Source organism: Mirounga leonina, unplaced genomic scaffold, assembly GCF_011800145.1.
Source record: "Mirounga leonina isolate KUSES-001 unplaced genomic scaffold, KU_Mleo_1.0 Mir_171, whole genome shotgun sequence".
In the NCBI taxonomy this organism is placed as follows: Eukaryota; Metazoa; Chordata; class Mammalia; order Carnivora; family Phocidae; genus Mirounga; species Mirounga leonina.
In genome coordinates this window covers 16,768,978-16,785,028 of record NW_023270436.1, presented here as the reverse complement: position 1 = coordinate 16,785,028, position 16,051 = coordinate 16,768,978, and the positions used below count along the sequence as shown (strand labels likewise).

The following is a 16,051-nucleotide window of genomic DNA, read 5'->3' as shown; positions in this document are numbered from 1 at the left end:
TAGTCCCTTCTAGAAACAAACTCAAGGATGGTTCCTATTTCAAAGTTAAACAAAAAACTTACAGAAATATAATTTTAAAACCATATCTGAAGAACACAAATCACCTTCTAGATACATACTTATTTTTCCTCTTTGCCCTTTTACCTCCACTAACATGAATGGCTGCCATTTGAACTAAAAGTAAAGATGAAACCAACTGCAAAAAAGGCTGTTATTAATTATTTAGAGTACAGAAAGTTTTTGTTTTTTCTTTTCTTCCTCAAGTTTTTTCAAACAAAACAATATACTGTTTCATCCAGCAATTTTAGGATTTTATTTTTTTTTTTTTTAAAGATTTTATTTATTTATTTGAGAGAGAGAGTGAGAGAGCACGAGAGGGGGGAGGGTCAGAGGGAGAAGCAGATTCCCTGCTGAGCAGGGAGCCCGATGTGGGACTCGATGTGGGACTCGATCCTGGGTCTCCAGGATCATGACCTGAGCCGAAGGCAGTCGCTTAACCAACTGAGCCACCCAGGTGCCCAGTTTTAGGATTTTAAAAAGTGTGACCCACCTTGCTAAGGTCTTTGGCAGTCACGCTGTCATCATCCCTGCAAGGCAAGCGATGGACAAACGCTAACATCTGATACTTGGCTCTGATGAATTCCGCTTTATTAGGACTGGTTCGAGGGAAAAAAAAAAAAAAGAAAAGTTTACTTGCAGTTCAGATGTAACATTCCCCATTCTTTAGGCTGTAAAAAGAAGAGGAAGTGACCCGTATCCCCTACTTGAGAAGAAAATGAACAATAGTGAATAAGTTCCAGCAGGAATTTAAGACCTGAAGTCTCAAAATGTCAATTAGTCATTCTAATGGCCAGGATTGCAGAGTACTTGCTTTTTAGAGCCTCTATTTTCTTTGTACTTTTCTTAACTGACCTAGCAGCCTTGTGAGGAAGCAGCATTACATCCCATCTTACAGGTGAGGCATCAGGCAAACTGGAGCCCAGAACTGAGATTTCTGGTCTGACTGCCTCTTGTCTGAGCACTTAAGCTTAAATCTGATTTCACAAACAGCCTCCAAGCTTTAGTCTCAAACTGGAGAAGCCACTGACTCGTGCTGTGCAACCATGCAAAAGAGATGGTTCTGTGCCCGGCCTTGTTCTGCATTTCTAATAGCGAAGGGCTCAATGCACAACTGGAGTGTAACCACCTCCTGTGCCGCCTTGTGGAGGCTGGTCCAAAGTAGCTGCACTCCTTTTAGTGGGCCCCATGGGTTATGAAGAAATAAAAGTATTTATAAACATTCCACTCACTGTACTTTATCCTGTGGATTAGCTTTACGTCTTCCGCTCATAATAGAGGCAGGGTCCAGCAAAGAATGCTCCCATATAGAGTTAGCACCATTATTATACAAGGTTTCAACCATCTAAAACCAAGCAGTATAAAATCATATTTTAATTTCTTTCCACAAATATTCACTGGAAATTGCAGTGACTGAACTGGGAAAACCAAGCCCTACTGCAAATATCAGCATGATGGGGATCCTACAAATCATTGCTTTCTGATTCTAGAATGAGAAAGATGAACCTTATATGCAGGATTCAGGTCTGACCAGAAGGATGGCTAAGTACCTAAAAGAGTTTGATTAAACTGTTCTTACAGATTATGAAGGAAGAGCACTTCGACACTTTGGGGCAGTGTTTCCCAAGCCTGATCATTCAAATACTATTTTCAAGATTCTTAACAACCCATGTACTGTCTAGACTTTCTAACTAAGATTTTCCTTTAAAGCCACTCGCTTTTTAAAAACTTTTACTAGCAATTACAGCCTGATGTGCTAGTTAAAGTTTTCCTATAAACATTAAAATAATGTAACTATTAAAATAAATATTTGAGTATTACCTACATCTGTCTTGAGTGGTTCATGTGCCATACTTTCGGAATTGTTCTTTTAGGGTCAAGCCTGGCATTTTAAACTACTCATCTCTGGACTTTCTTCAGGCCCTATAATGAAATCTGTAAACAGAGACCTGAGAGCAGTAAACACCCACTTTCACATGTGAAGGAGCTGTTAGAAACTTCTGAGCAAAAGTTATTAATAAACCATACTTCCCAATTTCATTTCAAAGCATGACTCCTGACACAGCCCCATCTGTTTGTTTCCCATTGGTGGAGACACTGTCATATCAGAGACCCAAACCCACTTGTTTTGGCCCGCTGGTTTATATAGGCAAGTTTAAGGGACATGTTGAGCAGCTGCCACAGATCTAGTAAAATATGTACTCAAGACAAGTGAAGGCGAAACACATGCTTAATTCTGACTTCCAAATAGAACTTGAAGAATGCACCCCAAAATAGAAGTACAGGTGACATGACATTCGACCCCAAATAAAACAAAGAGCTCACTTGACACTCAGCAGGGTGTTGGGCACTCAATCGAAACATGTCAACCCAATCTGGTGTCTAATTGGTAACAAGAATTTCAAGAAAACTTAAATCAGATGTTTCTGAGATTTTTGAGGAGGAATCTCAGTCCATGCTTCCATCAAAGCAGGAAACGTAAGGAAAATTTACGGCCATCCCGCCCTGAGTGCGCCCGATCTCGTCTGCTCTCAGAAGCTATCTATGCAGGGTCGGGCCTGGTTAGTACTTGGATGGGAGACTGCAGCTTTCAGAAACATTTATTGTGGTATATGGAAAAGACAGACTGTTTAAGAACAATTTCAGTCCAGAAAGTCAGCAGTGAAACGTTACCAAGAAATTTTAGGAATTATTTTTCTATCTATAATTGAGCTTTTGGGACAAGATTTATTTGTTAGGAGGGGAAAAAATCTTAAATGAGGAATTCAGTTCTTACATACAGCACTAATAGGCACAGCACCTCTGTTCAGGTACGATTCAAACATTTTTGTAAGATTTAAGTATAGTACGAGAAATTTTAGTTGCTAAAACTATGAACCCTAAAAGCTCAAGTTACAAACCATGAGAATTCTTACTCTTTACCTGCAGCAACGTGGGAGGCCACGGTGTGTGTTTAAGATGCCTTACTTGAGAGATGTGGCGCCCTAGGCTCCGATGGACACTGCAGCACTCGTCACATATAAAAGTCCCCCTATTTACTGATGCCCAGGAAGGATCTGGAAAGAAGAATGACATCTCAGTGGCGTGGATACCAGGTGGCTGCTATACTGCCAGATGGCCAAAGATGACTGAGGTTTGGTTTTTCAAAAAAACAAGACATTCCTGTTCTGTTAGAATGCTAGTCAACATACCAAGCTGGTGAGCCTGTCTGATGATACCACCTATCTTGGCTGATTGGGTACCACATTAATGGAGATTAAACACATGAGCTGAAGTCCTAAATAAGCAATTGTCTCCTTTCTGGTCCAGGGCCACAGTCTGTAGCCCTAATGTGATCTACCACCTCAGATGCATGCTCCTTCACTCAACAAAGAGAAGCAAACTGAGAGGGTATGGATGAAACATTTCAAACCAATCTCCACAAACAGTAAGATAACATAGCCGTGTCAGTGAATAATCCACAAAGCATGATCTAAATTAAATGCTGAAGAGACTGCTATCCTAATCTACTGCTGTACCTCTGCATGGCTCTAGGCTTGGCAGAAAGCTGCAAGCAACACAACAACAAAACTGCTTGGCTGTGGTGGCTCAGAGGACACACTGAGGAACCTGGCCTTCTCTGCTAGAAAATGTTTTATGACATCCATTAGTCATTTCAAATAAACTGCTGAGTCCCACCTTGCAACTGATCTGAACGAACAGAAGCTGGAGTAACAGCAGCTTCAAAGAGGCAAAGATGTAAAATAAAAGTGAGTAATATTTGTGGTGCGTGTACAATACTTTTTCCCCACGAAGTCCCATGGAGCTTCAGCAGACATCCTTTGAGACAAGGAATAATTCACACTTGGTAAGCAGTGAGAATAATCCACACTGGGCCAGTAAACTGAACACATACTTAGAAATCCCAGATAAAAACGGACTTTCTACATTTTGTCAGACTCACAATGGGGTGACAATAGGTACCACTCAAGCTGCCTGGTCTAAGAGCTATATTTAGAAATTCTTCAATGTCCACAAAAATCTCTAAAATGCATGTACACCATCTTTACCATTTTTAACAGTTTATTCAAATCCTTTCCAACCATATAATGAAAAGTTATGAGATTTCAATCAGAGACAAATCCTGGGAGTCAAGGGTGTGGTGGTTGAGAGGGTGGCTCTGGAGACAAGCAGTCCAGGGTTGGAACCCCAACTCTGCCACTTCCAGCACAATGATCTCAGGTAAGTTATTTTTTGAGCATCGTCACCATGGATCAAATGGGAATAACAGCATAGCTCAGAGTAGGGGGCATTTATTATAAAGGGTAAAGTTCTTTGCATATAGTAAGTACTCAGTAATGTCAGCTGATGTCACTTTTCTAAATTATTTTCTAAGTACCGTTCGGATATTTTCAAGGGGTCGCTGAAATTCTTGACAACTGGAAAAGGTTTTTGATTGTCAATACTTAAGACACCAACTGTTCCAGGTGAACACTATTACTATAGTGAAAAATCTCAAGTGGAGTTTTCAGGTAGTTGAGCTCAGAGAACCATCTATTTAAAATAAACTAGATTTGGGGTACCTGGGTGGCTCATTTGGTTTAGGGACCGACTCTTGATTTCAGCTCAGGTCATGATCTCAGGGTCGTGAAATCAGGCTCCACACTCAGCACGGGGTTGAGTCCACTTGGGATTCTCTCCCTCCCTCTGCCCCTCCCCGTGCTTGTGTAGGAACATGCACGAGTGCACACTTGCTCTCTCTCAAAATAAAACAAAACCTTTAAAATGAAATAGATTCATTAAAAAAAAAAAGTAAAATATTTGCTAGGATGTGATCATGGTTAAATGTTTGCATGAAATAAAACAGAAACAAAATAATTCAATGAAGTATAATTCTGTACTACTGTGCTATTCTGAAATGCGAAGACTGAAAACATCAAGATCAAAGATCCCTGCAAAGATACATAAGAACACTGCTTTTTGTAGTTTGGTACTCATACTACTACTTAAAAAAAAAAACAAACTTTTGAAGCATAGCTTTGGTTTTCACATATCATTCAGAGGATTCACTGTGTTCCTGGAGAAAATTAAATAGGAGTGAGACACATTAAGCAAGGTTCTGAATTACTTTAACATCATGGATCAGAATCCCATAGAAAAAATATTAGAATGTTCACAACACAGTAAAATCAAAATCGAGCTCATACAAATGACGTTGGGTGAAACCCTTCCAGTTTACCTAAATGTTCTATGCTGGGGCTTCTTACCCAGACTCCAGGAACACCACAAATGGACCTCAGAAATGTCTGTGACCCCATTAAGAAATTATGAGCTCTGTATGAAAAAGTGACTACACGTGCATTTTCTGGGGAGAAGGCCTCAGCAGTCATCAGCACCTTTAAAGGACCCCTACGAGAAAGAGGTAACTCTTTGGGGCTCTGCAGAAAAGGCAGTACAAATTCCTAGCTGCTCAAGTTCACACAACATTTCAAGGTAGCCTAATTATATTCAAAACAGGAAGGAAATGACTCAAGTCTCTGTAGATTAGGCATTTGAGACAACAACAAAAATGATACAATGGAAGAGAGAATGTTCTGAAATATGCACGAAATGCTGCAGAAGGGCAAGACAGTCATTAGTGTGGCAATGGTGAAGCAGTTTTCCTTTGTCCCCTACCACCTAATGAGTGAAGAATACACATTCCAAGAGGAAGTCTGAATCTAGACTCATGTGAATCAAACACATCACAGAAAGTTCAACTGAAAACAAGTAAGAAAATAAGGAAGTGGAACAAATAACATTTGCAGAGAATACGATGGAGTCTGTATAACCCACACTTTCTTGAGGTCCTCTTTTTCAACTCCTCTACCCCCTGCCCCATCGCAAAGGAAACTGGTAATCCCACTTGCACACTACACAGGCCATGAAAGAACCACATAAGGTTATCACAGTACTTATTTAAAATCGGTCTTCATATAACAAGATGAAGTTCAGAACAGTTGCAAAAACACTAGGGTTCAATGATTTAATTATGATGGTTAATTGGACTTTATTGTAACCAAAGTCATCATCTTACCTTTGAACTACTTCAAATTTCAAAGCAGGTTAACCCAAGCACCAAGAAAAGCACAGAGACCTGTCAATTCAGTTTCAATTGCTAAAATGGATCTGAACTCTAAATCTAAAAACTCTAAATCCCTTATGCAAGGGAAGAATGGTTTTGAGCTTTCAACGCACCCATAGGTCTATCCTGCCCGAATGCCCAAATATATCTATTTGCCAGTGATTTTGTTTTGTAGGTTGTAATTAATGTATGATTTAGAACCTCAACTCTAGCTTTAAGAGACCGCAAAGGTTCTGTACTAAACAACGCAACACAAAAAAGAAAAAAACTTAGATGAGATGATCCTAAGAATATCACTGACTCTTCCTTACCACTGAATGTGGTTCTCCCAATTATCTCCATCGGAAAAATGAGGAAATTAAGGCTGGACCAAATGAAATCACCAGCCCAAGATCACCCAGAAACAAAACCTAGTTGAACCCAGGCCGTTCAGATCCCAAAACTCGAGACACGCATTGCCTCCCAAGCGCTGGTTGTGTTTGCAAGACCTCGACCTTCTGGAGATTCTCCCCGGTGGAAGTAGAGTGGGAGCCGGGATTTTAGGAGCATGGAAATCATCTACGGGGGTCCCCTGGAGAGTATCAGTGGACGGAAGCGGCGAGTGCACCCACCCCAGGCAGGGCCCCCTCGCGCGGCGGGGGTCCGCGGGGCTGCGCGGGGAGCTGGGGGAACACCTGCAGCCTCAGGGGGCCGCAGCCGGGAGAACGCTCGCATTTTACTTCTGTAATTGGCCTTCCTGTGCATTGCCCAAGCCCCTTCCTGTTGGGGAAGCAGCGCCGACCCCGCAGCCTCCCCGCCCGGCCTGGGACGGAGAGGAGGAGAGGGGAGGAGAGGGGATGAGAGGGGAGAGAGGGGAGGGAGGGGCGGGAGGGCGGCGGTCCCCTAGCCCGCCCGGCTGTGACAGGCCCGGGACGGGTCCCGCCCCAAGGGCACCCCGGGTCCTCCTCCTCGCGACCCCAGGTGTGGGGTTCGGACGCCGGGACCCGCCCGACTCGAGGGGGCGGCCCCGGGGCAGGGGTCCCTTCGAGCAGAGCTGAGGGAAGCGGGCCCGGCCGGTGCGACTCACCCGGCCCGCTGCAGTCAGCGCACACCTCGCTGCTCCGAAGCCGCTTCGACATGGCTCCCGCCTCCCACCTGCCAGGAATCAGGGTCCCCGGGACAGTGAAGGCGGCGGCGGCGGCGCTTCCGCTCTAACGGGTCCCAGCGGCGGCGCTGGCGGCGGCGCCTCTCCCCTCAGCGCCTCGCAGCCGCGGCGCAGCACGCACGCGCGGGGAGGTGCCCTTCGCCGTCGGACAGATCATGTGACCGGAAAGGGCACGCTGCCTTGCCGCCATCTTGAGTGAGGGCAGATATGTGCCCCAGCATCTTCTGCCCTGCCTATATATTTTCTTCAATTTGGGTCTCTCTCTTTGGAAGTCCCAGCACTGAGTAATACCAGGGGAAGCTGCAAAATCTCGTGGCCAGAGTTCTGCAGCCACAAGTTTCCTGAGGCAATCAATAGTCAAGTTACTTAGTGTAACTGGTCAAATTCATTCACTTAATCAATAAATACTTATTGAGCATTTACTATGTTCCACATACTGTTCCAGGTGCAGAAGAAATAACAGTGAGCAAAGAAGACAAAATTTCCTGTTCTCATGGCGCTTACATTCTACTGTGGTAGACCTACAATAAAATAAATCAAATAAGCAACAGTTTTAGTCTCATGTGGAAGATGGAGCTGATATGTTATCTACCTCTAGTGCACGATTTTTTTTTTTTTTGGCATGTCTTGCTACATAAGAATGATTTTTTTTTTTTTTTTTTACATTTTTAAAGGGTTGTAAAGAAGAAAAAGGAGAAGAGGAAGTGGATGAATAATATCCGACAAAACTCATATATGGCCTACAGAGCTAAATATTTACTATCTGGCTAAGGACAAATGGAATAATTTACAGAAAAATGTGGTGTGCCTGCCCTATTGTAAGCACTCAATAATAGTAGCTCCCACTATTCTTGGTATTCGGTATCACTATTATTTTCTAATCACAACTTTTTGTTTTTGAGAATAAGAATAGATGGCCTACAGTAACACAGGATGGTGTGAGATAAACACAATGAGATAAGTTCAATCAGTGTGAATGAGAGAAGAGATGTGACCCTAATGCTAATGAATATTTATTGTATGTATTATATGTAAATGCAGCCATGATCTCCAGTCAGGAAATACTGGATGCCTATTAAGGTCCAGGCACTGTTTTGACTTTAGATACTCTGGTAAGCAGCCATTGTGGAGTTCTGCAACTCATGAATAAGAGAGATGTTCAATAAATATTGAATGATGAAGAGAAAGATTAAGTCGCATAAAGTTTCTGGAAAGATAGGAAGTCCTGGAAGAGGTCTTAGAAGCTCTGGATGTTGGTCTACCTCTCCATTTTGGTAAATGTGTGGTGTAGGAATAACTGCATAATACCCACACATTCCACAGGGAGAGCCTCTGGGTGCCATCCTGATGCTCCTGCATCCTGTTTTGGTTCTCAGACTCACAAATCTTCTGGACTCAACACATGTGGAGAACGGATTAGGCCAGGATTCTTGAACAGCTGTTGTTGCAGGCATCTGAAAAGCTGGCTGCACACAGGCCGGGGAGGGAGAGGGTATGTTTTACAGGATGCACTGAATAACTTCCCCCAGCTGTGTGGTCTAGTTGTAGACAACTGCGTGGATAACTTTGGCTGGTGAGTAGCTGCAAGTTGACTTGGCTCTTCATTGAATCAAAAGAGCTGTAGTGTCTGAGGTTGAAACCCAAAGAATGAACTTAATATTTGCAGAGTGTGATCAAGTCTGGGTATTATCTATTAGTCTTTTTAGCCGTAATCCAAAACTCAAAGTGGCTAGTTCCAAAAATAAATGACGCTCATATGTGGAAGAAACCACCATCATATGTAACTTTGAATCATAACCCGGTTTGGAGTTCAGATAGAACAGTGGTTCTCAACTGGGGATGATTTTTCTCCCCCTGGGGACATTTGGCAATGTCTGGAGGTATTTTGGCCAGGGGAGTGCTATGGCATCCAGGGGATAGAAAGGCCAGAGATGCTCAACATCCTACAAAGCACAGGACAATCCCCACAGAAAGAAAATTACTGAGTTTACAATGTGCCGATGTTGAGAAACCCTGAGGAAGAACAACTCCCTCGTTATGCAAACCTTCAGTGCCACTTCTCCAGAGTTTTTAATATTCCCTCTTTAAAATTGTTCGGTGTTGCCCACTTCCAAAATGGCTTCTGGCCAATCATGGAAGCACTGCCCAATTCCAAAAAGGCTGCAAGGGAGTCAGTAACTGGAATGGTTTGGTCCAGGCCCCAGCGGCCACCCCCTGAGCTCAGAGCGGATGGAAGAGGCCCAGTTGTGGACTGAACCACGTGAAATCGCTGGAGCAGGGGGGAAGGGGCTGGTGACGGATAGGCCGAGTTTTCCGTGTCCAGATCCTGAGCCAAGGGAGAGAATGTTAGCTCTGTTTGGGGACTGCACTGTGTTTCCGGGTGTGTAGCTGGGGGTGGGTGCGATCGGGCCGACTCCGGGCCGCGTGGCTGGCCTCGTCTCCCCCCGCCGCGGCGCGCACGGTGGTTCGCCCCGCGCACTTCCCGGTTTGGGGCAGTTCGGCCCGCAGAAGTCGGTTCGGGAGCTGTCAGCGCGGGCGGGAGCGCGGCGGGGTGCGGGGTGGGCACGGCCGACCCCGTCCCGGACCCGGCCCGCGGCCCCCGACCTCCCTCGCGCCCCGCGCCCGGTCCGTAGGCCGCCCCGCCGTGTACCGCGCCCCTCTCTCACTCTCTCTCTCTCTCTCTCTCTTGCGCCGGCCGCCGGGCGGGCGGGCGCCGGAGACCCCGCCGGGGCTGAGGCTTGGCAAGCGGGCGGTGAGGGCCCGGCTGCGGCCTTTTCGCCATGTCCTCGGCCCGCGACAACAGCGGCCACTTCCCCTTGCACCTCCTGGTGTGGAACAACGACTACCGGCAGCTGGAGAAGGAGCTGCGGGGCCAGGTGAGGGGCGGGGCGGGGGTCCGCAGGCGGCGAGGGGCGGGGGGGAGTGCGGATCGGGAGGTCGGTTTGTCCCCCTGAGCCCATCTCCAACCTTCTGCCTTCGGGGCCCCGCAGACCCCTTCAGTTCTGCAGCCGTGGAACAATAATAATAAGAGGACATGTATCGGAGTGCTTACTGGGTGCCAGGCCCTGTGCCAAGCGCTTTATGAACATTATTATCTTTTTGCCTTTCCAACAATCCTAGGAAATAGGCACTGTTGTTATTACATTGGCCAGAGAAGGAAACTGAGGCTCTCAGAGGTTATGTGCCTTGCGCAAGGTCGCCCCCCTAATAAATACCAAGTCGGGACTTTAACTATGGCCGGCTGGCTCCCGAGTGCACTGTTTTAACCAGTTTGGCTCTACTGCCTCTCCCAAAGAGGTGAGAACAGCACACACCGCTCACCCCACCCACCCTTTTTGTAAGGAAGGGCTTGGTTGGGTTTGGAGTCCAGGTTCTAACTCGCCTTGTGACCTTGGGCAAGGCATTTTTCCCATTCTGGCCCAGGGAGGCTGATACATACCAAAGTTTGAGAGTCACGGGTGCACAGGATCCTTAAAATCCCTTCCTATCCTCAAATGCTTTGATTCCTTGTCTTTTATTTATTGCTATCTCTTTAAAGCAGTGGTTCTCAGTTGGAGGTGGTTTTTGACACACACCTCCCCACCCGCAATGGTAATGCGTGGAGACAAGGACAGTTTTGGTCCTTACCGGTGGGGAATGGGTGCTACTGGGATCTTAGCGGTAGAGGCCAGGGATGCTGCTCACCATCCTACAGTGCACAAGACAGCTCTCCACAACTGAGAATTATCTGGTCCAAAGTGTCAGTAGCGTTATGCTTGAGGAAACCCTGCTTGTGCCCTCAACTTACAAGCTAATATACTTAGCAGTTAGGATAAGGATTTGTAATTATTTGGTGTAATTCTTGTTGACTTTGAAATCCTTATTTTTGAATGGCTCAAAATCAATGCTATAATTGTCAAGAAATTTTAGAGAAAAAGGAGCACTTTTGGTTGGCAAAAATTGAGCAAGGTCAGCATCACCCCGTTTGGTGAATGGTTACTGCTAAGTGAGTGTTCTTGTACCCTGCTATATTTTTTAAAAATCTGTTGAGCACTTGCTGGAAGTCAAGAGTTGCTCTTTTTTCATTTAAATCCTCTGCCCTCAGAATAAACTTTTATTGTGAGAGTCATTGGTCTTAATTAGATCACGCCCCCAGAGTAGATGATGATTCACCATTAGGTGTCCCAGTATACCTGGTGATTTCATTCCCTTTCTGTTACTAGATGTGGTGCAGAGGGAATCCTCCATCGTTTTGCTCTCAGCTCTAAGTGTTCTCATCTTGGACACTTGAAAAACGACCAGACAATCCTGCTGTGTTGTGCATCTGCACTTCCTCAGTATCGGTGCTGCCCCAGCTTCTTGTGAAATACCAAGATAAAGTACAAAGAAAGTCACAGAACTAAACTCCCTTTTGATAGAGAAGTTCAACGCCATCATTAAGCCACATACTCTTTCAATACTGATTTCTGAAAACAGCAGGCTTTCTATTCATTGGAGGTGAAGAAAAGAGCTTGAATGAAGTGCAGTTTTTCTTTGGAGAAAAACTTGTTTGATAAGAACACGGTCTTGGGTTTACCATCTAAAATGTGGCATAGTTGAATTCTTTCCTTTTCCTGTCGGCTGTAATTCATTGAAAATTCTCTGTGCCTCTTACCTCGAAAAATGTTAAGGACGTTCGTGATCAGAGAATTTTAATTCTGCAGCAGATTTTCCTGGAGTAAATTAGATCCTTCCCCCCCCCTTACTGTCAAGGCGGGGGGTCAAAGGAAGGATATTCATACTTGCTAATTATTTGGTTTTGATTTTGTTATTGTTTATCCCCGTAGATCATTTCATAGTATACCAGTCCTCTCTGAGGACTCGGTAGTTGAAGCCGATTCATAAAGAACATCTTTACCGTGAAAGCTTGACTGTCCTGACCACATAATCTCATCTTAATCCTGAAACTTGGCCACTGAAGGGGTAGAGGTGGGGCTGGCTTCAAGGGCGTGCTACCTGTACTCAGGAGGGGTGTGCTTGGTATAATGCTCTGCTGTCACCACCTTGAAATTCTTTCTGTTTTTTTTTAAGATTATTTATTTGAGCGAAAGAGAGTGAGAGCAAGACAGCGTGGGAGGGGGGCGGAGGGGGAGAGAGAATCTTGAGCAGACTCCCTGCTCAGCATGGAGCCTGACTCGATCTCACAACCCTGAGATCTGACCTGAGCTGAAATCAAGAGTTGGAGCCTTCAGTTGGTTAAGCGACTGCCTTCGGCTCAGGTCATGATCCTGGAGTCCCGGGATCGAGTCCCGCATCGGGCTCCCTGCTCGGCGGGGAGTCTGCTTCTCCCTCTGACCCTCCTCCCTCTCATGCTGTCCCTCATTCTCTCTGTCTCAAATAAATAAATAAAATCTTTAAAAAAAAAAAAAAAGGGCGCCTGGGTGGCTCAGTTGGTTGGGCGACTGCCTTCGGCTCAGGTCATGATCCTGGAGTCCCGGGATAGAGTCCCGCATCAGGCTCCCTGCTCAGCGGGGAGTTTGCTTCTCCCTCTGACCCTCACCCCTCTCATGCTCTCTCTCATTCTCTCTCTCAAATAAATAAAGAAAATCTTTAAAAAAAAAAAAAAAGAGTTGGAGCCTTAACCAACTGAGCCACCCAGGCGCCCCCACCGTCTTGAAATTCTTAATTATTTTTTTTCGAACAAGGAGCCTTGCATTTTCATTTTTCACTGCGCCCTGCAAATTATGTAACTGGTTCAGGGTTAAGAAGTTACTCATTGATATCATTAAAATATGTGGCAGGAAATATTTTGTTGCTTTCATGTTTGCCAAGATTCTCTTGATTATGAAACAACTACGGACTTCTGTGACTTGGAGGCAGTTGGGTTAATGGCCAGTACTAATACTGATAACGTTGTGAGCTTGGGCAAGTTATTTACTCTTGCTGAATTGTTTTATCATCTGTAAAAATAGGGAGAGTAGCACTGAAAGCCTACCCATTTGTCAGGCATTGTGCTGAAATGCTTTCTGTGCAATTTTAGATTTAATTCTCACACTGCCCTGGAGTGAATGCTTTCATGATTCCCATTTTACAGATAAGGAAACCAGATAAGGTGGAGAGGCTCAGTTGCCTGCTTAGCCTGTGCCTGAACCAGGGTGTGAACCCAGAACGTCCGGACTCTGTCCTAATGCTGTATTCTTAACCCTTGCATTCTGCTTCTTTCCGTAAGAGTCCCTCCAGTTCAGAATCGTGGAAAATAAGGCAGAGAACAGATGTGGAAGCGCGGCACATAGTAAGTGAGAGTAATCCCATTTATCATCGTTGCTGCTGTGATTATGATAATCTTCCTGGGCATTCAGTTTCTTTTATGTATGCCCCGGTTTTTCTGCAAGGAACGTGTATTGGCTGCATAGTTAAAAACAAAAAATTCCTATCACCCCAGCAATACAACCAGCTGTTTAACTTAGTGTTTTGTTTGCCAGTGAGCTTCTGCTCTCTGTTCGTTCCTTCCTCCCATCCCACGAGTGAGACTCGAAGCAGGCACACCAGTAGCTGTAAGGATTGTATTTTGTTCTAGGAACAACAGCACAGAAGGAATCAAGTTTATCCAGATGAAGAGGGTAGGCGCGTTTCCGAGTGTGCATGAGTCAGCCCCCACCCCAAGGTCTTGCTGAGAGCTGGAGTGTGGAGTTTGCCAGCTCTGCATTTGTTTTGAGCTTTCCATGTTGGCTCAGCAGAGGCACTTTATTAAGTGCCTCTTAACGCATTAGCTCTACTGTCCTTAATATTCAGTGGGGCCTTGAAGTCAGTGCAGTGGAAATGATTTGTGTCACGGTTATGTTGTTTGTCATTTAGCTAGAGAGGTCTGTTAAACATCCCTGGCCTTCTTATGGATGCTGGGAGAATGAGTGAACACTTAAGGGGACATATGCAAAGGTCAGTCAGTGCACCTTAGATGGGGGGAAACCCAGGACCGAGTAGGGTGGAGGGTGGCAGATGAGGCCTGACTCGAGGGCCAGGCCCCAGTGAGGAAGCCAGCAGGTGAAAGGATACCATCAGGTCAAGAGGAAGAGGATGTTCTAGGTGGCAGCAGTCCTCAGAGCTTGACGGGGAGCTACCCTGGGGTTGTCGCCCCAGTCTGCAGCAGGCCAAGTGGGGCACTGGGCACACATTCAGGTTGGTGCCTGTTGGCTGGAGGCCTTCCAGGAGCCAGGGGCCAAGCATCCAAGATGAAGAGCTAGAGCCTGCTCTCACGTCCTCCCTCTTGGCCCTCGGGGGCTCAGGCTCGCTTGAGGGAACTATGCCTATGGATACCATTTCCCGCCTGACTTGGCAGGGGCTGGGGGGGTGGGTGGTCAGTTTGGGCCACAGCTGCAGAGGACCAGAGCAGCCTGAGATGCACAGGAATGAGGGTGGACTTCTGGAGAGAATGGAAGGCCAGTTAGCAGCCTCTTGCTGGAGCCCCCACCCCACCCCCACCGCCAGAGGTAACAGTGATGGTTGATGAAGCACTTACGTTGTGTTGGGTTTGGAGGCACAGAAGGGTTGGTTAATGCACCTGAGGCTAGTCAGGGGCCTGGACGTGGGCCTGTTGTCTGGCTCTGCGGCCTGCACTCAAAGCTTGGCCTTTTACTGCCTTGGGAGGGCAGCAGGATGAAAACAAGTCTTTGAGCAAGCAAAGTCAGTGGGCTTAAATTAGCAATTAGGATGGGGACGTGCAGAAATCTCACTGCTTTTTTTCTTTGGGGGCACTATCATAGTTGAAGGGGTGGGTGTTTTTAATTTGGTATAGTTCATGACTGAAGAAACATAAAGGGAAAACTGAAATGATCAGCTTCCAATGTGAATTCCAGTTTAATTCTGAACGCTCTTGCTCACTGAGCTAATGTCATTGGTTAGAGACCCTAAGCCCCACTATAAACTGTAATGAAATCTGAACAGATCCCTTTTAGGAAGAAACTGACCGCTTATATGTGGGTGTATGATAATAAGAGCTATTTCTTCTTAGTGCTTCTTAACAGGGTTAGTATTATGCCTTTACTCTTGTAAGAACTCTGTCGGTCGGTGTTTTTTATTCCCAGTTTACACGGGAGCAAACTGAAGCTCTGGAGAAATTAAACAACTCATCAAACAGTATATAGGTGATAGATTCGTTTTATGTATTACATAAAGCACATACATACATAGGTTTTTTCAAACATCTTTATTGAGCTATAATTCACTAATTATAGAATTCACCCATTAAAGTATATCACTCAGTGGTTTTTAGTGTCTTCACTGAGTTGTGCAACCATCACCACGATCAAATTCCAGACATTTTCATCTCCCCAGAAGGAAACCTCGTACCCCATAGTCACTCTCCATTTCCCCTCCACCCCTTCAGCTCCGGGCGACCGCTAATCTACTTGCTGTCTCTCTAGATTTGCCTATTCTGGACATTTCCTATAAATGGAATCCTATGATATGTGGCCTTTTGTGTCTGGCTTCTTTTACTTACCATGTTTGTGAGGGCCATCCACACTGTGGCACGTATCAGTCCTTCATTCCTTTTTATGGCCGAATAGTATTCCCCTGTCTGGGTGTACCTCATTTTGTTTATCCATTTACCAGTTGGTGGATATTTGTCTCCCCCGCCCCCCGCACTTTTTGGTTATATGGATAATGCTGTATGCATATTCATGTACAAGTTTTCATATGGGTGTATGGTTTTTTTTGGTTTTTTTTTTTTAAGATTTTATTTATTTATTTGAGAGAGAGAGAATGAGAGACAGAGAGCATGAGAGGGGGGA

The 16,051-nt window shown here is 45.4% G+C and overlaps 2 protein-coding genes across 12 annotated transcripts in view; one reads left to right on the top strand and one right to left on the bottom strand.

Moving 5' to 3' along the window:
- The window catches only part of GIT2 (GIT ArfGAP 2), a 49,328-nt gene extending 41,919 nt beyond the window's left edge, over positions 1-7,409 (bottom strand). For 7 of the 8 annotated variants that reach the window (XM_035017170.1, XM_035017173.1, XM_035017175.1 and 4 more), the window contains exons 1-4: positions 7,227-7,409; positions 2,980-3,113; positions 1,290-1,402; positions 551-656 (exon numbers count right to left, since the gene is read on the bottom strand). In XM_035017170.1, coding sequence (XP_034873061.1) covers positions 551-656; positions 1,290-1,402; positions 2,980-3,113; positions 7,227-7,278 — 405 coding nt within the window. In that variant the 5' untranslated portion in view covers positions 7,279-7,409. The other variant, XM_035017174.1, reaches the window with a different exon arrangement.
- A 2,402-nt stretch (positions 7,410-9,811) lies between these two features.
- Positions 9,812-16,051, top strand: part of ANKRD13A (ankyrin repeat domain 13A) — a 34,460-nt gene continuing 28,220 nt past the window's right edge. The window contains exons 1-2 of one of the 4 annotated variants that reach the window (XM_035017179.1): positions 9,812-10,180; positions 13,492-13,554. In XM_035017179.1, the coding sequence (XP_034873070.1) occupies positions 10,085-10,180; positions 13,492-13,554 (159 nt within the window). In that variant the 5' untranslated portion in view covers positions 9,812-10,084. Of the gene's footprint in view, positions 10,181-11,548; positions 11,781-13,491; positions 13,555-16,051 lie in introns of those variants that run through there. The other 3 variants (XM_035017178.1, XM_035017180.1, XM_035017181.1) reach the window with 3 other exon arrangements.